Source organism: Drosophila miranda, chromosome XR (genome assembly GCF_003369915.1).
Source record: "Drosophila miranda strain MSH22 chromosome XR, D.miranda_PacBio2.1, whole genome shotgun sequence".
NCBI classification, from domain to species: domain Eukaryota; kingdom Metazoa; phylum Arthropoda; class Insecta; order Diptera; family Drosophilidae; genus Drosophila; species Drosophila miranda.
In genome coordinates this window covers 51,780,270-51,804,392 of record NC_046674.1, presented here as the reverse complement: position 1 = coordinate 51,804,392, position 24,123 = coordinate 51,780,270, and the positions used below count along the sequence as shown (strand labels likewise).

The 24,123-nt window shown below is 42.8% G+C and overlaps 1 protein-coding gene and 1 long non-coding RNA gene across 3 annotated transcripts in view; both read right to left on the bottom strand.

Moving 5' to 3' along the window:
• The window catches only part of LOC117186181 (ran-binding protein 16), a 423,463-nt gene that overhangs the window by 359,314 nt on the left and 40,026 nt on the right, over positions 1-24,123 (bottom strand). For both annotated transcript variants that reach the window (XM_033386441.1, XM_033386442.1), the window contains exons 2-3: positions 15,740-16,135; positions 15,451-15,680 (exon numbers count right to left, since the gene is read on the bottom strand). In XM_033386441.1, coding sequence (XP_033242332.1) covers positions 15,451-15,680; positions 15,740-16,135 — 626 coding nt within the window. The remainder of the gene's footprint in view (positions 1-15,450; positions 15,681-15,739; positions 16,136-24,123) is intronic.
• Positions 16,957-20,380, bottom strand: LOC117186183. Its single transcript, XR_004471303.1, has 3 exons — positions 19,588-20,380; positions 18,838-19,296; positions 16,957-18,770 (listed from the first exon to the last, which is right to left on the bottom strand). It is a non-coding gene; the product is annotated as an uncharacterized LOC117186183 (long non-coding RNA).

Genomic DNA, 24,123 nt, shown 5'->3' with positions numbered 1-24,123 from the left:
GCTAATTTTCCTCGAATGTTAGTCTAATAGCTATCTTTCCTGCATGTTCGCGTTCGGTTCGTCTACTCACCGTGCGTCATGCGGCAGCGCCCGGTCGGTTGGGCGGGAGGAGGGCTGCGTTTTGCCTGGGATCCGCGCGTAAAAGATGCAGTCATTGCATGTCAACGTCTAAGAAAGGGTACTTAAAATCAATCCCAGGTCGTTTGGGAGTTTCATAAATTCCAAAAGGTCGACGAGCTCTTTTCCTTCAGCTACGAAGCTTGGTAACTTGAGCTCAAATACGGATAGTGGCAGAGCAAACCGTTTGCGTCTTTCTTTAGCTCATTTTGAGCCATACGCAGCTTGGCATAATTTGGAAATCTTAAACTCTATTCCTTCGGTGGTCAATATTGGCACACTTGATGTATCGGAGGTGGACATTTTGGACGCAATTGATGAGCTTAATAATTCTAATAAACCTGATTGTGATGGCATTTCTGCCTTTCTGCTTCGCAACTGTGATGTTGCGTTTTGAGAACCTCTCAAAATTCTCTTCACAAATTCGCTGTTAATGGGTCGGTTTATTGGCAAGTGGAAAGCTGCCACGATTACGCCAACTTTTAAGAAAGGTGCACGCGGGCTATGCCCGCGCGACTAGCTCTTCCCGCCTACTCGTGGGACCAACAATGCCAAATTTAAAGATAAATATCAAAACCACCGCAAAGGAGCTCGGTACTCCTCCTAAAGTGCCGGAGGGATCCCTTCAACCGCATCTGGGAAACCAGTGCCCAAAACGACGGGAAGTGAAAACGGGAGTACCTAAAAACGAAACGTTTTGGTCGAAAACGCAAAAGTAAGTGAAAACCGGAGCCAGTCTGTATATAAAATGTTTTTGCCTTTAACAACTTCAGTGAACGAGTATAGAATTTTTAATAAAGTAGGTTAATAGCTTCGTAAAGCAGCAGCGAATAGCGTAAAAGAAATGTTTTTTTATAAAGGACAGGTGCTGTTCGTATATCGTTATATCATAAGAAGGTTGAATAAACGATTGAATGGATGAGGAAGATAGAAAAGATGGGATGAATCAGTTTGACACAAAGGAATTTCAGGTCTTTTTACACCTGGAGGGAAAAATGTTCCGACGTGAAATTAGAGTCCACTGAAAAAAATGAGTATGAACTTTGGTTTAAAGCTGATTTAGTGACAAGAAAAATTAAATTTAGACGAATAGAATAACATTTGCGAAAACCACGGAATAGAAAAGGCTTGTATGAAATTTCAGAGAGGTGTTTTTTTGTCGCTGGGTGTATTGCTGACTTAAGGCTTAATTTGAGATTTAATTAGAGATTTATTTAAGTAAAACTACTCTTCTTCGGTAGAGTAGATTTAATTCGGGAAAGATTTGTAAATAATTACAGAAGTTTTTGGATTAGATTAGTATATACAATATGTATGTATTTTCAGAGCGGAACCTCACCGGTTTAATGCAAAAGTATTAAAGAGGCGGGCCCGAATTGACCCGTGTTTAGTGATTAACCCGAGTTTATTTTAGTGTAGGATAGATTAGACTATGTAGCAGCCAGGTCACTATGCCAGACAACAAAATTTTCGTTCGCGGTGATGATCGACCTTGAAGAGAAGTTCTGCTAAGCAGACAAGCCTCGCTCACAGCTCTCGTCGGATGATCTACAAATTTTTATTTTTTTATAAAAAAATAAAATATAAAGTTTTAGCCCAATTCGACAACGTTTAGAGGTGCCGACTTGAGGTCAAAGTTATTTTCCTACATACCATTCGTCATTGATAACAATGCTTCCAGAATTGTGCATGGATCCTATAGGCTACCGTGGTATAAGAAGGGTGTGGTGAGTTATAAGAATCTACTTATCAAGTTTTTTAAACGATTTGGTAAGACCCTTGACACTGTTGACTGGGCGAGGTTTGTGCAGCATAAGCGTGATTTTGCTTTTCTAAACATATTTTTATATAATCAGTATATTGCCGACAATCGTTCGTTCACTTTCGTAGTGATCAGCCGCGTTATTGTTTTGCGCTCCGCATTTTTTCCTTTTGTTTTGAATAAACAGCCGGTGTTTTCATAAATAAACTTTAATTAACTTCCTAACCAGCCAACAATCTAGAAATCTATTCTATTCCGCGAGTGCATACCTTTTGATTTGTTTTAAAACATTATTTATTTAACATCTAATTTTTCGGCATTGGCTTGTCGTGTTTGTGTTGATGCAGTGAGTACGCCTTATATTGCATTACAGCTCTCGTCTTGTAGCTTTGGTTGTTTTATTGGACGTTGACATGCAATGACTGCTTTTTTCAAGAGGCGATGTAATTACTGCACCGTCAAGTGGCCCGTGTGAAACCAGCAGAAGGCTGTTACGCGAGCATGCAGGAATGATAGCTGTTAGACTAATATTCGAGGAAGATTAGCACGAAAGTTTCTAAGAGAACTAGAAATGCATTCAAGATAAACATAAAAATAAAAATACCACTAGAATTACTAATTACTAGAAAGGTGTGGAAGGATTAGTAATTTAATAAGAGGAAGAGAATTAGTGGTGGATATGATATGGTAGAGGGAATTATAATCCGATCATAAGACCCTAAACGGTTCATGCAAGGAATAATTTTATCTACAAAGTGGAAGGAACAACGGTATAAAATTTCTAGTAGGTCTACAGATCAGGGCTGTCTATGTCACCCCTGAACAAGTTGTGCATAAAAATCACACCAAGAATTTTTCTACGGTTAACTAAGGTTGGGAGGTTTACTAATAGCAGTCTAGTTTTATCATTCTCTCCCTATCACCTCAACTTCAATAACTGGATTGATAGCCATTTGTTTTGAAATATGTACTATTTTATTTTAATTTTGTTCAAACTTTTTATTATGGAGTTTTCTGTTGTATGTGCCATAAAATCTTGTCGGAAAGAGATCACCCATGATCAGCCAAGTATCCCCTGCTGGCTCTGCGATAGCGTAGTGCACGCAAAATGCGCTGGGCTTACGGGCCTCGTGGGCGATGCCATATCAAAACGTAATGGCTTGCACTAAAGTTGTGAGGCATGCCGTGCGGTCATATTTATGAGGCAGACGCGGAAGGGCTTTAAGGAGCTGACCGTTGGCTTTAAAAAGCAATACGATCGGCTCCTAGCCATGGAGTCTCAATTTGGTAGTCTGCAACTGCTGAATGAGTCTCCGAGGCGTAAAAAGGTCACTCCGCGGGATCTGCAAGTGCCAACCGTCACTCAGCCGTGCGCCGCCGAAAAACTGACTCCCACCACTCCAAGTGTGCAGCAGTTGATCTCGTTTGCCACTCCATGGGCAACGACAGCTGCTGGCGATGCAGATTCGGTAGCCGAATTCATCGCCTCGGAAAATGTGCAGCCAAGTACGTCTGCAGCGTCCGTGTCCGTGGTGTCCGCAAGTTCGCTAGTTGTCCCGTCCATCCCGATCCCACCAGTAAATAGACGTTCCGGACCTCCGGATATTGCCACCACAGGTACTATGCCTGTGGTGCCTAAACCACTGGTGGGAGTCCCACCAAAACGACAAGTTTTTGTCTCACGGCTGGCCCCTGACCTCACATCTAATGATGTAATTGCTTTCATTCAAAGCTAAATAAAAGCCGTGGGTTTAAAGGTGGAGAAATTCAACTTATCTTATGCCAGGGAGATAGCTTCGTTTAAGATAAGCATCTCCCCAACTCAATTTGACACCATTTGATCCGCCAAATTTTGGCCAGAGCATTTGGTGGTGAAGGAGTTTAAGGCTAAGAAGAAGAATAGGCCCCCATATCCCTTACAAATCTTTCCAGTGTGCCACCCTCAACCTCAACTTCCTCTTCCTCAACTTCCCGTCTTGCTTCCACTTTTCCAAAAAACTAACTACTCTTTTAGTAACCTATCAGAATGTAAGAGGCTTGCGTAGTAAGCTCAGCATTCTTTTCCGGGATAGTGTTGCATTTGCTTCCCACGTTATTGTGTTTACTGAAACCTGGTTAAAGCCGGACATTCTTAGTTCCGAGGTTTTGGCAGGTCGGTACACAACTTTTAGAAAGGACCGTTCGTCTCGACGTGCAGGGGGGGTTCTAATTGCAGTGGACTCTTACTTCACGTCGGAACACTTCACAGTCCAAGTTCAACAGGAACTGGAATTCCTGTGTGTAAAACTGATTCTTCCCGCTTTCGCTATATTCATTACTTGCTCGTATATCCCACCTTCTTCGGATATTTCAATTTATGAGCAGCATTTGTCCGCTTTAACCGCTGTTTCTTCCTCGCTATCTGATAAAGATCGTATGATAGTTCTTGGTGACTTCAACTTGCCAGGAACTGTTTGGTCTTCGGTAAACGAGTCTAGTATCCTAGTGCCCATGTCACGACATGACTTTGTTGACGGCTTGCTTGACCTGTCCCTGTCTCAAGTCAACCATGTGAAAAATTCCTTGGGTCGATTGCTTGACCTGTGCTTTGTATCGGATCCAACCATAGTGTTGTTAACCCGAGCCCTTCCGCTCACTATACCTGAAGACGCCTACCACCCTACTTTCGAGGTGTCGCTAGATATAGGACCAACTGTATTGGATCGGTCGAGTAGGCTACCTGAACGTGTCCGCTGCTTTCGTAAAGCCGAGTTTGCGAAGCTTAATAACCTCATTAGGGATTTTGATTGGTCCGCTTTGTACTTGTGCACTGATGTCATAAAAGGCACAAACATTTTTTACAATGCTCTTGGCACATTTTTTGATTCTTGTGTCCCACTTTCTTGTCCGATTAGATCTGGAAAACCCCCTTAGTTTACCAAAGAGTTATCCAGCCTAAAAAACTTAAAATCAAGACTTTATAAAAAATTTCAGGAAGTTGGTTCTCCTACTTCTCAATCTCGCTATGTAATAGCTCGGTCAAAATGTTCAGTTCTTAATGCTCAATGCTATAAGAACAACCTATCTCAATGCAGGATACGTTTTTCTCAGGACCCTAAACAGTTTTACTGCTTCGTAAACAGTAAGCGTAGAACGTCCGCACACCCATCCTCGCTATCATTTTGTAATACGTCGGCAAATAATGATCAGGCAATTGCCGATCTTTTTGCCCAATTTTTCCAAACCACCTATTCTGAGGAAAGCTACTCTGGTCATCCGTACCCATACGGTTTACCGAGGTCGAACGGCATTTTCAGTCCCTTGTTAAATGAATGTTCTTTACTTCATGATTAAGCCGACAGGTTAAGCCGGTGTTTTCACCGGGTCCAGACGGGGTTCCAGGTTGTGTACTCAGGTACTGCGCCGAGGCTCTGTGTGGACCTTTGCTTAAACTATTCACACTGTCCATTAATTCTTCTTGCTTCCCCCCGATCTGGAAGGTATCGTTTATAATTCCTCTGCATAAAAAAGATAGCAAGTCTGATGCAAAAAATTATAGAGGTATAGCAAAGTTATCCGCTATTCCTAAAATGTTTGAGAAGGTATTAACTCCGCACTTGCAACATCTCTGCAAGTCACTTATATCTCCAACTCAGCCTGGATTTATAAGGCGGCGATCAACCACCACGAACTTGTTAGAGTTTACCTCTTTCATTATTAAAGGCTTTCAAGGTAACTTACAGACGGATGTTATTTACACCGACTTTAGTAAAGCATTCGACTCAGTAAACCATTCCCTTTTAGCGCATAAACTTGAGCTTTTAGGGTTTCCGGCCAACCTCCTGAGATGGATTTCTAGCTATCCTTGTTCTAGGTCTCAAAGAGTCCTCTTCAAAAACTCCCTCTCTTTACCAGTAAAGGTTTCTTGGGGAGTACCACAGGGCAGCCATCTAGGCCCCTTACTCTTCACACTCTTTATTAATGACTTGCCTTCAGTATTAGCATACTCTCGAGTACTTATGTATGCGGCTGATGTTAAACTCTGTGTCCAGTACAAGGACATTTCATTTCATTCTCGCTTGCAATCTGATCTCAAAAACTTTCAGTCATGGTGTTGTGCAAACTTGTTACACTTTAATGCCTCGAAATGCAAAGTTATGACATTTCATCGTTCTAGCCCTTTGTTGGCTCCCTATACCCTATTTGGTGGTTCTCTTGAGAGAATTACCCTGGTGGATGATCTGGGTGTTATGTTAGACCCCAAGATAAAGTTTTCCGAACACACTTCTAGCATGGTAAATAAGGCCATGGGCGTGCTTGGCTTTATAAAGAGGTGGTCAAAGGAATTTGACGACCCCTATACAACAAAGACTCTCTATATCTCGCTTGTTCTACGATTTTAGGATACGACTCCTGTGTATGGTGCCCTCAATACAAAGTACACCAGGACCGTATAGAATCAGTGCAGAAAAACTTTTTACTCTTTGCTCTGCGGGGCCTTAACTGGGATGAAGGTGGTCCCATCTTACTCTAGTAGACTGTTATTAGTAAACCTTCCATCCTTAGTTAACCGTAGAAAAATGCTTGGTGTGATTTTTATGCACAACTTGATCAGGGGTGACATAGACAGCCCTGATCTGTTGAGCAGCATAAACTTCACGATTCCTATTAGACTGACTAGAAATTTTATACCGTTGTTCCTTCCACTTTGTAGATCGAATTATTCCTTGCATGAACCGTTTAGGGTGTTATGCTCGGATTATAATTCCCTCTACCATATTATATCCACCACTAATTCTCTTCCTCTTATTAAATTACTAATCCTTACACACCTTTCTAGTAATTAGTAATTGTAGTGGTATTTGTATTTTGATTGCATGCTTAGTTTCTTAGTAAGTTTAGTGCTAATTTTCCTCGAATGTTAGTCTAATAGCTATCTTTCCTGCATGTTCGCGTTCGGTTCGTCTACTCACCGTGCGTCATGCGGCAGCGCCCGGTCGGTTGGGCGGGAGGAGGGCTGCGTTTTGCCTGGGATCCGCGCGTAAAAGATGCAGTCATTGCATGTCAACGTCTAAGAAAGGGTACTTAAAATCAATCCCAGGTCGTTTGGGAGTTTCATAAATTCCAAAAGGTCGACGAGCTCTTTTCCTTCAGCTACGAAGCTTGGTAACTTGAGCTCAAATACGGATAGTGGCAGAGCAAACCGTTTGCGTCTTTCTTTAGCTCATTTTGAGCCATACGCAGCTTGGCATAATTTGGAAATCTTAAACTCTATTCCTTCGGTGGTCAATATTGGCACACTTGATGTATCGGAGGTGGACATTTTGGACGCAATTGATGAGCTTAATAATTCTAATAAACCTGATTGTGATGGCATTTCTGCCTTTCTGCTTCGCAACTGTGATGTTGCGTTTTGTGAACCTCTCAAAATTCTCTTCACAAATTCGCTGTTAATGGGTCGGTTTATTGGCAGGTGGAAAGCTGCCACGATTACGCCAACTTTTAAGAAAGGTGCACGCGGGCTATGCCCCGCGCGACTAGCTCTTCCCGCCTACTCGTGGGACCAACAATGCCAAATTTAAAGATAAATATCAAAACCACCGCAAAGGAGCTCGGTACTCCTCCTAAAGTGCCGGAGGGATCCCTTCAACCGCATCTGGGAAACCAGTGCCCAAAACGATGGGGAAGGAAACTAAGTCGGTCCACCGTCTCGAGGCAGCAAGCGCCGCGAGGAGAGGAACAAAAAGCCAATCGGGCCAATCCACGTCGGGGGGCCCCAAGGGCGACCCGGTTACCGGGCTTTCGTGCAGAGCGATATCGCGGCTGGCAGACCCCTTGGGGCCGGGGACCCTTTGACAACCCCGGCAGGCGGCGCTTCTGCCTCGAAAGATAGGCCCAAGTTTCAAGACAAGAGACGTGCGGCCTTCATCCTGGGCTACGACGACCCAGTGTTTCTGGCGTCTGCCCAGGGCATCGAATCGCGGCGATGGGCCAAGACGGTCCTGCCCGACTACCATCCAGCCAAAGCTGGCAAGTCCGCAGCCAAGGCCCCAAGCAAGCGACAACGCTCGGCAGAAAACACCACCACGCAAGTCCAACAGGCCAAGAGGACGAAAACCCTGAGCAACCGCTCGTTTGCCGAGGTGGCGAGAGGGAAAAACCCTAATTGGAGTCATAGACAGGTGCTCTAAAGACGAGCAGATTCCTCGGGACAAGTGGCACCTCGTAGAAAACGAGCTCCAGGACCGCTTCTTCCAGGAGTTGGAGGAAAATGGAGGACCACCACCCAAGTGTGAGGAAGCCGGGTGGCCCCAAGGCAAAGTGAAAGCCATCGCCTGCTAAGATGCTCGCTCGGCGGCCCTCTACACGAAGGCGGTAGCATCGCTAAAGGAGGTCTCCCCAGGAGCCAAGCCGTAAAATGGGAAGACATCCCCAGCAAGCCGAGGGCCAGAGCTAAGGTCTCGGCGAAGCCTGCAGAGCCGGAAAAGATTCTCCGGATTCTGCAGGTCTGCAACCCCCACCTTCCTACAGCCGATTGGAAGGTGGCCAAGGTAGAGGAGAGCAATGGACAGAGACGCCAAATCATCCTCGTCCTGAACGAGGAGTCGGTAAGACTTCTCCATGGCACGGAGGGTAGCGTGGACTACGGCTACAAGAAGGTTGTCATTGTACCATACCCGGAGATCCCTAGCATGGAGCCGACATGGTCCTCATTCAGGAGCCCTGGATCCTCGGAAACAAGGTCTCTGGTCTGAGGACTCCTGACTATAAGCTATACGTAGCTGACACCGCAGGTAAAACCCGCACCTGCATTCTTGCAAAAAGAGATTTGCACTTATTTTTGCTCCCAAATTTCAGCAATGAAGACCAAACAGCAGGGAGCCTCGAAGGCCAGGGGCGCTCACTGAGGATCTGATCCTCGGTCACGACCAACCCGACCCACCTCCACATGCGCTCCGGGCGCTATTCGCAGACTGCGAGGCCAAGAACACCATCCTAATCGTAGGGTGCGACACCAAAGCACACTCACTGTCAGTGGGGAATCACTGACACTAACGAAAGGGGTGAATACCTTTTCAATTATTTACTGACCACCCAGATGGTCCTATTATATCGGGGGGAGTGATCCAACCTTCATTATTACCTCACACTTGCCTCTCATGAGATACATGGGAACTTCGTATCCTGGAGCGTCCTGGAAGAGCATTCCTCCTCGAACCACAGGTACGTGGAAACCGTAATCTCTTTTTCACTACCGAGACCAGCTCAATTCCGGAACCTCAGGCGGACAAACTGGACTCGGTACTCAGACCACCGCTGTCGTTTTCTCCCTGAGACTCCACCTGAGGAGGAGTTTTCCAGGGAGGCCACGACTCATCTCGTTAAAACATTTACCGACGCCTGCAATGAGGCGCTCGATAAATCCTGCCCATCTGGCAAGAGCAGAGGCCGGAAGAAAACTGAATGGAGGACTCCTAAACTGGGGGAGCTCCGGAAAGCCTCCCGGAGACTCTTTAACACAGCTAAGGCTGATAACGTTGAGCGGAACTGGGCCGAATACAAGGTCAGTCTGTCAACTTATAATAAAGAACTTAGGAAAGCCAAACGCGCCTCATGGCGTAAGTTCTGTAGCGAAATCGAGAATAACTCAGAAGCCTCGCGCTTGCGCAAAGTTCTCTCGAAGACTACACCCACTCTGGGCTACCTGAAGAATGCCGACCAATCGTGGACAACGTCCAGCAATGAGTCGCTACATCTTCTCCTCAACACCCACTTCCCCGGCTGCGATGAAAACAGACCACACTAATTCGCGGCTCCTTCCGTTGCCTCAAGTCATATCACGAACCTGCTAAGCCAGGAGAACATTTCCTGGGCAATCAAAAACTTCAAACCATACAAGTCTGCGGGGCCAGATGGCATTATCCCTGCCCAACTGATTCACGCTGGACAAAAAGCCACTAATTGGCTCAAAAGGGAATCTTCTCCCATGGATATATCCCGGAAACCTGGCTTCATACCAAAGTCGTCTTCATTCCTAAGGCATGCAAGCCCTCGCATACTGCCCCCAAAGATTTCAGACCCATAAGTCTATTGTCTTTCCTTCTGAAGACGATGGAACTCCTGGGGATGCATCTCACGGCGAGTATTCCGCCTAGTCTAGTCTCAGATTCCCAGCATGCCTATCGGAAGGGAAGATCCACCGAAACGGCCCTACACACGATCACATCGATCATAGAAGCGTCCCTTAACTGTAAGGAGTACACCCTAGTAGCCTTCCTCGACATAGAAGGCGCCTTTAATAACATCCTCCTGACCGCCATCTCGGGTGCACTGACGGACCTGGGGGTTGACTCCCGGAGGGTGAGCCTGATCGATACGATGCTACAATGCAGGACGGTTGAGGCATCACTGGGGACGTCAACGTCCACCAGATTTGTCAGCAGAGGCACACCGCAGGTCGGAGTTCTCTCGCCCCTCCTATGGAACGTGGCAGTGAACGAGCTGCTGCGGGAGATAGAGGGGGTGGCCGCCGCGTGGTGGCGTATGCCGACAATGTTGCCACAGCATTCTCCGGTAAATTTCCGCAGACGCTGTGTGAGTGCTTGACAAGCACACTCATGAAGATGACAAAATGGGCAGACAAATGCGGTCTAGGTGTCAATCCGTTTAAAACGGAACTGGTGCTTTTCACTAGGAAGTACAAAGTTCCGGCACTGATTCCCCCAAAACTATGTGGGGAAGCGCTAGTCTTTATCAACAACGCCAGGTATCTTGGCCTAATCCTCGATAGAAAGCTCGACTGAAAATTGAGCATAGAGGATAGAGTATACACTTGCAGGAAAACCATCGGACTAAAATGGGGAATGACCCCCTATATAGTTCGGTGGCTTTACACCGCCATCATACGACCAATCATGCTCTATGGAAAGGCATGGTGGCCAACCTTAGACAAAAGAACACGCCTCAATAAATTCAGCAGAGTTCAACGCATGGCAGAGCTATGCATAACTGGCGGGCTACGCACTACCCCAAGTGAAACTCTCGATACCATGCTGGACCTCCTTCGCGTAGACCTCATGGGAAAGAAGGTTGCAACACTTTCCGCCCTCAGAATGAGGGAAGCCAAACTATGGAAAGCATCCGCGTTTGGTCACTCGGAAATCCTGACAAGACTACCGCAATTACCAGAGAGGACAGATTACTGTACCCCTAGGGACCACCTCTCGTCGCCTTTCCAGGTATCAATCCCACCTAGGGAGGACTGGGAGATGGGCGAACCAAGACCCGCAAACGCGGTCCACTTTTACACTAATGGCTCAAAGTTAGACGGCCGCGTTGGTGGCGGTGTCTACTGCAACGAGCTAAACATCAGTCATTGCTTCAGGCTCCCGGATCACTGTAGTGTATTCCAAACGGAGGTTGAGGCAATTAAAGAGGCCATCTGTATCGCCTCCAAACTATCCCTAGATACTCACGTGGTGAGCATTTTCTCGGACAGCCAAACAGCTATCAAAGCGCTAGGCTCACTATCGTCAAATTCAACGACTGTAAACGACTGCCGCAGGTCTCTGCACGAGATCGCAGAGCAGCTAGATATTTTCCTTACATGGGTCCCCGGACATAGGGACATCGTGGGAATGATGCCGCCGACGAGCTAGCCAGGCAGGGCACTACAATTCCTCGCTTATCAGAGAAGGAGCAGGTAGCGATGCCTTTGGCTACGTCTAAGCTTCAAATCATCTCCTGTAAAGTCTCGAGATCGATATGGCCTCTGCGGTTATCCAAGCAATCACGCGACACTGGCAGATAGGCACTCACGCTTCTAGGCTAATCCCTCACAATGACTTCTGCAGGAGTTGTCGCGACGAGGAAGAGGAGGAATCGGTCTCCCACTTCTTCTGTCATTACCCGGCCCTTGGAACTCGCCGTCTTCGGTTTCTCGGGGCCCCTTTCCTCACAGACATTTCGGACCTTTCCGAAATCAAACCTGGGACCTTGTCTAAATTCATCCAAGCCTCCGGATGGGACTGCCTTTAATTTGCATCAGTTTTTTCTCTACGGTTTTAGGCATTGAGAAGGGGCACACGCCCATGAGGCATCACAACGGACCTTGTTACAGGTCCAAGTAAGCTTGGAGGGGTTTTATCGTTCCCCCCCGGGCTACCGCCTAAACCTAAACCTAAACCTAAGAAAGGTGTCAAAAATCTAGAGTAAATCATCGCCAAAAAGATCACTTTCCTCATTAATAAAAATCAGCATGTTTTTATGAACGGTAGATCAACGACCATTAATATCTAAGAAGTATGTGTGAGAAAGCTAAAACAGAATTAGTAAATATGTTTTTTTCGCCATGTCATGACACCATAAGTTTTGGTAACTAAGTTACCATCAATAAAAAAAGTGCTGCGTGCCTTTTTCTACAGTCACAGTAGAGTTCGATTGAAAGTAAAAAAGCGCAGCACTTGCTTTAAAAGAAAGACGTGGGTTTTGGCTAAAGGCGCGAATTCCTTCGCCAATAATGTATTGAGCGAATAGAAAATCAAGTCACAAGAATAAAACTAGAGACTGGAAACTTTCTTTGTTATAGCACTAGCAGATGCCATGTCGATGATGTCGAAAAAGGTCAACGAAAATCCGAGCGCCAACTGAAGGACCAAGTCCGAAGCGAAAGTCCCAAGACCAAGCGAAAATATCTTTTCATTCAAAGCCGACAGTAAGATTATCAGCATATTGAATTGACAAAACATCATGATCGTACTGATTACGTTGAACTGTTAGAGTTAACTCTAATTTTTTTGGAATCGGTTCCGAAAGGTCATTTTTTTCGATCCATGAACGCTGGATGTCTGAGGCGATTTATCCCTTAAAATATATATTTTTCGAGAGTATTTTACATTGAAAAATCAAGAAGAAAATTATTTTCGCGACATATCTATTTTTATAGTTCGTTTTTATATTAATTTATATAAATCTGGACTTTCAATTTATATGCAAAATGTATAATAATAAAGAAGTTGATCTGAAAATTACAAATGTCGTTTTAAAAGAGATTTTTTCGGTATCTATCTGATGAATATATCGCACTTGCATTGTTTAACGATAAAGTAACTTTCATGGAGAACGAAAAATGGTGGCGCAACTCTTGACCATTTGTGTTGACGATGATCTGAAAACACTTAATTTTAAAGGAAATATATTTTCAAACATTAATTACAAAGAGACTATCTGATTTTGTAACAAATAATTCTTATATATTTTTCGATCGGTTTAATATATTAAAAGCTTTTCTAACTGAAGATCCTTCAGAATGGCACTAATAAGGACTATCGAAGTATAAAGTGGCCGAACAGCCGAACTTTGATCTCGGCAGTCGGCACCTCTAAACTTTGTAGAATCTACAAATAAGGGCAACCTTGTCCTTGCCACCCATTAAAATAGGGTCCCGACCATACCCATACCAGACAACTGTCTGAGCCTCCAATTAAGAGAGTAATATTTTCAACTGAGTTCGTTATCACATTCTCCGTTTGCTTACAATAAAGTTGAAAGCGCTTCTGTACAATAAGTATCAAAGCCATAACATATTCATCTTCGATAGGTCCAATTTCATCAGCACGAGGCTACGAGGCAAAAACTGAAGACTGCACCATGTACTGCAGAATGCAATTATTTTGCGGTCTCGGGCTACGTATGTTAAACATGGCATTCACAGAGAAATACAAATAATGGGAGAAGACTTCTGGAAAAATGTGCTAGGCAGAGCAAGAAAACACAGAATAATTTTTATATTTTAATGCACGTTGTCGCACAGCTCGGCAAACATGGCCGACCATAGATAAGAAGCGCACCTCAGAGCTCTGCAAACTAGGCAGGGAAAGGTGCAGCGCAGTCATACGTTCCCTCACAGGACACTGGCTAGTAGGCACCCACGCAAACAGGCTGGGTGCCCCATACAATGATTTCTGCCGCAGCTGCAGAGACGAGGACGAGGAGGAAACAGTGGAACACCTGTTCTGTTCCTGTCCAGCTCTCAGCAGAAGGAGGCTGCATCACTTGGGCTCTGCCTTTCTGAACGACATCTCGGAGATGTCCACGCTATGTCCCAGAAAGATCGTCAACTTTATAAGGGCATCTGGATGGGACAACTGTTGACATGAAGTCTCATCTGCAGGGAGGGAATGATCCCAAGCGGTATCACAACGGGCCGAAACCGGCCTAAGTGTGCTGGGCTCCGAGCGAGCTTGTCGGCCGTCTCTACCTAACCTAACCTAATGCTTTTATTAAATTGAAATTTAATAAATGCATTCCAATTTCTTTCAAAAGCCAATACAAGATGACTATGCACTCGATCACCTTGATCATCGAAACTGTTTTTTAACATACGCGGATGATGTCCCCACTCTTTCCTTACACACTTTCCAAGCTTACTACCCATGCATCCAAAACAACGGATGGGAAGGCCTTCAAACCGCACTAAATTAGGGACCACAAGTGAGCTCATGGCTTCAAACGCCGTAGCTGCTCTGCGATCTCGTGCAGAGACCTGCGGCAGTCGTTTACAGTCGTTGAATTTGACGATAGTGAGCCTAGCGCTTTGATAGCTGTTTGGCCCATTGAATTATGTAAAACTAAAGACAAAAGAACATTTCTTCTCATAACGACTTGTTCTTTGAACGATTATTTGTTTTGTACGCTAAGTAAAAACATACAATACTAAAAAATTAACAGTTAAAACAATGATAACATAAATATCTTCATTAACAAAAAAAATTTCGCTCAAATTCTTTTTTGATCGATCATTCTTTTAGCATCTACAGTGGCGAGTGGGATACATGGTTATCACTTGTCAGTTTAAACGCCTATAAGATCTTTAAAAATTTATCAATCCTTGTGATTTTCATAGATTCTTTCATTTAGTGATAAAGAAAAAAAAAAATTATAATTTCAATTCAAAGAGATCTCTTTCCTTAAGAGATTTTAATTTGTTCAAAAAAAGTCCATGTATCCACTTTTGCACGTTTCAAATTTTTTTACTTTGATAATTTATTATATGAAATAGTGAATCGATTATTAACAAAGTTTTGTGACAATAACATAAAGTAACAAAAGCGAGAATATTTTTTTTTATTATCTTACAGAATAAAAAAACTCCCTGACATTAGACCCACTTTTTATGATAAACTTGGGGATCCAAATTTTTTTTAAATATTTAAATGTTCTTTCAAAACTAAGTTTGCATTGTTCCATATAACTTGAGTATACTACACCTAGTTTTAAGAATCCTGAAATTAAGTCAAGGATAAAATTTTTTAATTTTCAAGATTTTGAGTTTTTTGAGAATAAAAAAACAAATTTTAAACAAACTTAATTCAGTGTAATATCACAGGAGCCTGCACACTTAATTTAGTTGCTCTAGCTTTTAAATTCTCTAAGAACTAGGCGACAAAAAAGACGAATAGACGGACGGACAGACAGACATGGCTATATAGACTCGGCTATTGATACTTATCAAGAATTATATACTTTATGGGGTCGGAAACGCAAAACTAATATGTCTTTATACTCTTTGAGTATCGGGTGTAAAAACTTACGCCTTCTGTGATTCATCCATAAATTTAAGGTTCTTGCTGTTATCACGTGCTGTTATTAAAAGTGAGCAAGATAGTAGAAATGTGTCGTAAAGTTGCTGGTCACGATAGGATGTAGCTATCTTCCGATTCTTGGAGAAGGACAAGTGTACATCTAATTCAACAATAGAATTCATTTCAGATACCAATTGTGATAAGATTTGTACGCCAACTGTGCAGTGCTCCACAGAACCCTAGAAGCCAAAATTAAAATTAGTGTTAGCGTCTTTACTGTTAAGAACTTGCCACATACCTGTAAAAACTTTTTTACGTCTTCTAATAAATTTTGAAAGATCAATTCACCTTTATAAGTATCGAACCATCCATATTTTGTAATTTTGGCCAGGAGTGTAACCAAAGCTTGAATAACAAAATGTTGCAAGTTAGGCCTTGTGGCCAAGTAATTTAATGCATAGCTACGAATGTCGATTCTTTGCTCAAGTGTGAGTCCCTGTATTAGTTTTGTAAGGGTTGATGCGGCAAGCAGCTGTGCATAACTCGAATCTGCTCGGTCTAGTAGAAGCTGACATTTTGGTAGCGCATCTGAGCTACTTACAAATGTAGCAAGGGCTTTTTCTGCATCCCCACGAATGCAAACGTCTGTAGCTTCGTAAAGTTGTTTGCACAGAACTTCAAGCTGCTGTATCTCCTGAAAAAAAAAATGTTTATAAACAAGTTTTAATCATCATTCCAATAATCAAATCTAATGGTAATACAATCAATGGTAATATGAAGCGCTTAATAATGTAGGAAAAGAGATACGGATTCCGATATTTGTTGTGAAGAATCAAATCCACTTTTTTAAGAGATTTTCGTTTCCGAATAACGAATATATGTTATTTTAGACGGTACTCAAAGATTACAGTTAAATAGGTATAAATGTATATACACCCAGCAATAAAAAGAAGCCGCACTCTGAAATATAAATGCATTTGTTTATGCCCTCTCCAGTCGGTGGTTTTCTCAAATATTATTCTTATATCCGTAGCTTTGTAAAGTTGTTTGCACAGTACTTCCCTGTAATTCCCAAAAATAAACACATTTGTACATAAATGTATGCAAGTTTAAATCATGATTTTAATAACACTATGCAACAACATATTTAAGTTTCGAACTAAGCCGAGTTTTTCTGACAGATTTGGAACTTCATTTTTCTTTAAGGAATCAGGGTTTTTATACCCGGTACTCGAAAAGTATAGGGATGTAATAGATATTTCGTTGAAATAGAAGTGTAACTTTCAGAAGGAAGCGTTTCCGACCCCATAAAGTATACACTAGTCGGCATAATTATTTTGACGAAGTAAAAATCGTGTATTTTGTAGCATAACTTTTTTGTGACTTTATTAAGAATTTTTGATTTATTTATCTTTTAAATATATAACTAATAGACATTTGAAAATAAGGAAACAAATATATTTTCATTCAAACTTAAAAAGATTTTAATTACTAAGTAATTTCACAGTATGGCATAAGTATTTTGAAAAGATTGGTTAATTTAAATAACAAAGTTTAAACTTTACAAAAGTGAATGAATTAAGCAAAATTTAATAAAATATATATCCTCCTTTAGCTTCAATAACTTTTTAGATTCGCCGTGTTACAGAATCCACTAAATTTTGAAGGATCTCCGGAGATACCGCTTGCCAAAGGGAAGTGAGCTCATAAATCGTCTTTTCTCTCGTATTGTTGAACGAAACTGTTCACTATAAATTTAATAAGTTTAAAAAACATAATGGTTTCAGAAATTTAACCAGATAATGCGCCAAGCGTAAAACAACTCCAACTGAAGTCCGAGTCCTTCTACGCGCACTTACAAAAAATGTGTTTCTGAAGCCTCAAATTGCTGCAGACTCTTCAACTTGACCGCAGAGAACCCAATCAGTTAACGCAGCCGGACGACGTTTAAAGGAATGACATTTTAATACCTCTAAGTCCAAGGACGTGCCGTTTATGACAAAGGCAAACAAACTAAAAAGACTGGCTTTTGCAAAGGAGTATGTGCATAAGCTAAAGAAGTTCTTGAGAAGCGTTTTGTGGACTGATAAAAGCTCATTTGAGTATAACTCATAAAAAACTAAAGTTTTCATAAGAATGCCAACAAAGCAAAGAAAAAGTAAACGGTTTGTAAAAAAGTGAGCCGTGGCGGAGGTTCTGTCATGTTTTGGGGATGTGTTGCATACAGTGGGCTAGGAGACTTTATTCCTATCACCGGCAATTCCTATGAACCAGGGCAATTATTTATACACCCTACATGAACACGCATTCCCCTCCGGTAATACGCTAATTGGAGAGTCATTAATCCTGCAACAGGATAATGCCCCAGGCCACAAAGCCCGTATGATTACCACATTTTTGAGGGATGTTGGTGTTACCACCTTGAACTGGCCTCCTCAAAGTCCAGATTTGAATATTATTGAAAACGTCTGGTTTGTTTTAAAACGCAAAAGAACAGTTTCGTTCAACAATACGAGAGAAAAGACAATTTATGAGCTCACTTCCCTTTGGCAAGCGGTATCTCCGGAGATCCTTCAAAATTTAGTGGATTCTGTAACACGGCGACTCAAAAAAGTTATTGAAGCTAAAGGAGGATATATATTTTATTGAATTTTGCTTAATTCATTCACTTTTGTAAAGTTTAAACTTTGTTATTTAAATTAAACAATCTTGTCAAAATACTTATGCCATACTGTGAAACTACTTATTAATTAAAATCTTTTTAAGTTTGAATGAAAATATATTTGTTTCCTTATTTTTAAGTTTCTATTAGTTATATATTTAAAAGATAAATAAATCAAAAATTCTTAATAAAGTCACAAAAAAGTTATGCTAAAAAATACACGATTTTTACTTCGTCAAAATAATTATGCCGACTAGTGTATATGTATATTAGTGTCCCTTATATGGGGGAATTTTTTTTTTTCGAATTCAATCCCGCATACCCTCTTATTTTTTCTTTTTGCCATAAAGTATATGTGTTCTAAATATTATTTGAAAATTTTGTCATTAACCAATGCCGAATCACACTCAAAATTGTACATATGTGAAAGGTAAAATTTTAACCAATGAACGCAGTTCTAACATTTTATTTGGAATATATTTCAATTTCACAGCTCTTTCTGCTGTATCATTTACTGCCTTAAGTAATGAAAGACTCGTCTTGCTTTTTAAATAAGATGGGTTACTGTTCCATGATGAAGGGCACAGACTCAAAAAACTGTCATCAATTTTAAGGCGATCAAATGATGTCCTGCTTTTTAAAGATATAAAATCGTCCATATGTTTGTCTAAAATGGAAAGAAAACAAAAAATTGAATATTTGAGTAAATACTTAAAGGTTTTAATATTACCTACCAAAAAGTGCACCGTTAAGATCTTCCATCGATGGTACATATCGTTTTCCTAAGCTGGTTCTATTTTGTTTAGTCAAATTTGTGACCATTCTTTCCTTTACATCAAAAGTAACGTCGTCATCAAAAAGTGAGAGAGCCGATATTTCATCATGTAGATACCATAAATGATGACCAAATTTTGCTATAGCTTCATCGATAGTTTAATATTCTTTCAAGGATTTTAAAAAGCATAAATCCTGATACGGTGCTTTCACAGCCGAGGAACTTTCAAGCCATGGTTTCATATAGGTAGATACTACGAACAATGACAGGTCGTATATAGCTGCGATTTATTTTTGAGTGAGCTTGAGCTGAGAGCTTAAAATTGACATTTTTAAGGTGTAAATGGGTCGTGCCATCCAACGAGCTTGATGCATCGCGCCAGGATGTCTTGCTTTCTGTTCCCGTCCAATGTCGCCACCTAGGAATATTATGGAGAGTTCAATTAACTCCCGAAAGTCTCCTCTAGGATTATTTTCTTTCAGTTTCGCTTGAAAAAACTCCAACCACACATTATATTTAGAGCGGCTAAAGTGCGCTTCCACAGTTTGTAGACCAGATTGTATTTTTGAAAAGTCAAAATTTTTACAAGTACTTATCCTTAAGCTTTTTAAAAAGGGGAATATCTGGACTACAAGCTCGTAGATGTGATGGCGACAGGCAAAGTATAGCAAATCTCTATCAAATTTTTTCTCTAACAATAAGCACGTACCGTTAAACCGACCTGTGTTTGAATCTGTTGTATCAAAACAAAGAATTTGTACACAATCTACAAGATTCCATTTGAGGTCGCATTCCAAACAGCTTGTGCTTGCTCTTTACCTGTCGAACTTTGCAGATGTGGCACTGAAATGAGTTGTTCGGTATTTTCATATGCGATTACAATTGGAAGACGTTCCTCCTTACAGCTTCGAGCATCTAGAGCTGGTAAAAGCTTTCCATCCCAGTGCAGACTGACAACTTCTGGGATATTATTTTTGAAATCCTCTTTTATCACTATCGCGCGTTTCATCCGACTTTCTGTATGAATTCGTTGAATGGTAGACTTGTTAATACTAAGCTCATCAAAATTGTAACCAAGTGCCTCTACAGTAGCTTGAAGAACGTAAACAGAGTCCCTTACACTATGCTGGCACCTATCTAAGGCAGCCACGAGCTTCGGAGTGATTAAGTTTTTGCTACCACGTCTTTTTATGTTTTCAGGCTGACCACTTTCGGTTATCATGGAGTTATGAGAGCTTGATGTAAGCATAGTAGCTTCTTTACACAGTAACGCAAAGATTTTGTGGATATTCTTGCTCTTTCCCAAAAGATAATGCATTCGCGAAGCGCCAGATTAGCACTTTCATTTGTTGTCATTTTTACTTCACGCGTATTGTAAAACGGAACCGCAAGCACTTGGCGATTCGACGGAAGTTTTTCGCCAACTATGATGATGATTTATATCACCAACTAAAACGAGGGGGAACGTTGTGAGTTGCTGCGGACACCGCAACTCTACAGTTATACCCGATACTAAGTCAGTATGGCTCTCCTCCGGCAGACGCTGCTAATATTAAACGACACGACAAAGAGTGCGTGCGAGAGAGACAGAAAATCAGTCTGAGCGGGACGTCGGGCGCTGCGTAGCCAGTGAAAATTGATTTGTTCCTTTTGGCTATAAAAATGATCTGATCTGATCCAGATGCAGCAATCTGATAGATATGGTCATTATCTATGATTCTGCGTTTTTAGTTTTCTTGAATCTGCAATATTGTGGATGCAACAGATTTTCGTCCTTTGTGGGGGCGGAAGGGGGTGGGGCGAAATTTTGAGATATACGTTTTAAAGTGAGATCTAACAGGAGTGCGGATACCAAATTTGGTTACTCTAGCCTTAATAGTCTCTGAGATTTGTGAATATCCCCAGATTTTCATCCTTTGCGGGGGCGGAAGGGGGTGTGGCGAAATTTGGACACGAAACGGTCAAGGTCCGATATCACAGGAGTGTGGATACCAAATTTGGTTGCTCTGGCTCTTATAGGTTCTGAGATTCTTGAACTCATATTTTGCAATTGGCAAAGCCGACCATGAAACCTGTGTGTTAGAGAGAGACAGAGCGAGAAAGAATGAAATTGTTTTCTTGATTCTGGCTATAATAATTATACGATCTGGTTGAGATTTTACACTCTAGAACATATAGTCATCCTCTACGATTCTGCGTTTTTGGTTTTATCGTATCTTTAAAAATGTGGATGCCACAGATTTTCGTCCTTTGTGGGGGCGGAAGTGGGCGGGGCAAAGTTTTGAAATATTTTTGTAGCAGTGACATATCACAGATGTCTGGATCCAAAACATCGTTGCTCTAGATCTTATAGTCTTTGAGCACTAGGCGCTGAAGGGGACGGACGGACGGACGGACGGACGGACGGACGGACGGACGGACGGACGGACGGACGGACAGACGGACGGACGGACGGACGGACAGACGGACAGACAGACAGGGCTCAATCGACTCGGCTATTGATGCTGATCAAGAATATATATACTTTATGGGGTCGGAAACGATTCCTTCTGGACGTTACACACATCCACTTTTACCACAAATCTAATATACCCCAATACTCATTTTGAGTATCGGGTATAAAAATAGAGGGTATGCGTGTTCAAATTTTACTTTCCAAAAATAAGGGACACTCTAATGTATATTCTTGATCAACAGCCGAGGCCGTTCAGTTTCTTTCGAAGACCTAAGACGTTTTCTTGTTCTGTTAATTAAATCTATTATCAGAGAGAGATAACATCAGAGATCTTATTAAAATCTATACTTACCTCTTTTTTTTTTTTTTTGGTTTGGTCGTTTACTATTAATAACAACTAACGCAGATAACAATATACGGTAAAATTATACACTATAACTGTTATAGATGAGTTGGAGGTAAATACAATGACTAGGATTACAATATAATCAGCGGTTCAGGGTCAGCAGAATGTATGCAGCCCTCGACAGCACTGCTGTGTCATCGGCAAAAGTCACCATATTGAGGGTCTGCCCCGTTTGCCTGCGGAGCGTGGTGGGCTTTGGCATGTCGTGGGTGAAAAGGGAGTAGTGCGTCGGCCCAAGCACTTTGCCTTGTGGTACTCTTCACTTAATGAATTTTCTCGAGGATGCTGCACCGTCCTTGACGACGCAGAGTGTCCTTTCCGTCACGAAGCTTTTGATGAGCTCGAACAGCTGGGGGTTGAGCAGCACCTCGAGCTTGGCGAGCAGTCTTTCGTGCCACACCCGATCGAAGGCCTGTGAGATGTCGAGGTATGCCGCCACCGTGTACTGCTTGCGTTGGAAGCACCACCACCAGTTGTAGCTGCTCCGGAGTGCTGGAGTCTAAACCCAAATTGATAGTTCGGAATGGCTCTTCTAACTCGCGAGGCCTTCACAACCCTTCGTAGGATGCAATGCTCAAACAATTTACCAAAGGTCGGGAGGAGTCTGATTGGTCTGTGGGTGTTGCGGCCTTTGGTGGCTTCCCTGGCTTCGGGAGCAAGACTATGCGGGCATATTTCCAGGCTTTGAGAAAGTATACTAGCCGTAGTACCGCGTTGAAGATAAACAATAGGTACAGTACCGCCCTGTGTGGTAGCGCCGTAGCCACGATGTTCTTGATCCTATTAATACCTGGGGCCTTCTTGGGTATTAGCTTTCTTAGGACCATCGATACTTCTTGGAAGTTGATTGGCGCCACCTGAAGCTTCATCTGATGGGCCTCGTTAAGCCTCTCAGTGACCAGTAACCGTCCGTAAGGTGTGAACCTATCTTCCAGGTTCGTCGCAAAGCCTCCACTCTGTCTATTGCTGTTCTTGCCCAAAGAGCCGTCAGCCTTCCTTACCGGAAAGCAAAGTGTAGCGCTTGCCGCTTGTAGCGTCTAGTCAACTTCCGAAGTTTGAGTGTACGTCTGCTGTGGCCTCCGCTTAGCCACTATCCTGAAGACTCTGTCAACGTATGTACTCACGCCTGAGTCGCTTCTTGAGGAGAAGCATCCTTCGATATCGCCCGAAGTGCCGCCTCCGGGCTTCCAGTCTGTGACGTTCGAGTGCCTTGTCGGCCGCAGATGGCAGCAGCTGCAGAAGCGTCACAGACTTCGCCCACGAGTGCTTCTATTGTTACGTCTACATCCTGGGTAGTCCTGAGGTCTGTGTGGAGATCCAGCGAGCTACTTAGCAATTCCCTGAAGAGCGGGACATTTGAGCCAGACTTAAACAGTCTCGTCGGGACTGGGATTGTCTGCGGAGTTTTCGATAGGGTAGCAATGGCAGCTGGTCGGAGCTGAGGTCGTGCTTCTCTCGGATGGTGATCTGGTTGCTGGCGATAGCTCGGTAGACGAAAAAGCCCAGGAAGGAGGGCATGGATATCCTATTTGATGCTACTACCCACCACCTGCGGCTACCTGTCGCCAGTACTTGCGCCGAGCAATTTGTCAGCTCATCATGCAGCGCCACCTCTGCGGTCTCCCCTGTGGCAGCCCCAAAGCCTGTGCTTCGCATTAAAGTCGCCTCGAATGACGAATCTGCTGCACAGCTGGGCCAGTAGATGGTCGGCGCTTGACCAGGGAACCGATGGTGGCAGGTAGGCTGCGGATACGAGGATCTCCGCGCGCTGCTTTGACATCATGACCGTCATGGAACACAATTTTTAGAAATGACCGTTCGTCTCGACGCGCTGTAGTAGTTCTGACTTTACAGTGACACACTTGCTAAAGGAAACAAAGTAACATTAGCCAATGTTGAGAGGGAGGGAATTAAGTCTGCACCAACGAGCAACTCTATCCGCCTTAGATTTTGACAGATCGGAAGATTTTAAGATCATCAGCATAAAGCAAATGATGAAAAGCTTGAATGCTGAGAGATATGTCGCTGGAAGTAGCCAAGAATGGGTGCGAATGCTTTCCATTTACCAATACGACATACTCTCGTCGCTCAAAATATGACCTAAACCAACTGAGCAGATGGGAATGAATCCCTGTGCAGCTTGGCTATTAAGGCACAGTGGGAGACTTTGTTCAAGGCCTTAGCAAAGTCAGTATACACAACATCTACTTGAGAGTACATTTCAAATACACGAGTGCAGAGATTACTGAAAGCGATGAGATTAGTGGCCGTTGATCTACCTGGCATAAAACCATGCTGATTTGGGCTAATGTACGACTTCATGAGGAAAGTGATCTTTTTGGCAATGAATCGCTCTAGAAGTTTTAAAACATTGCTGAGTTTGG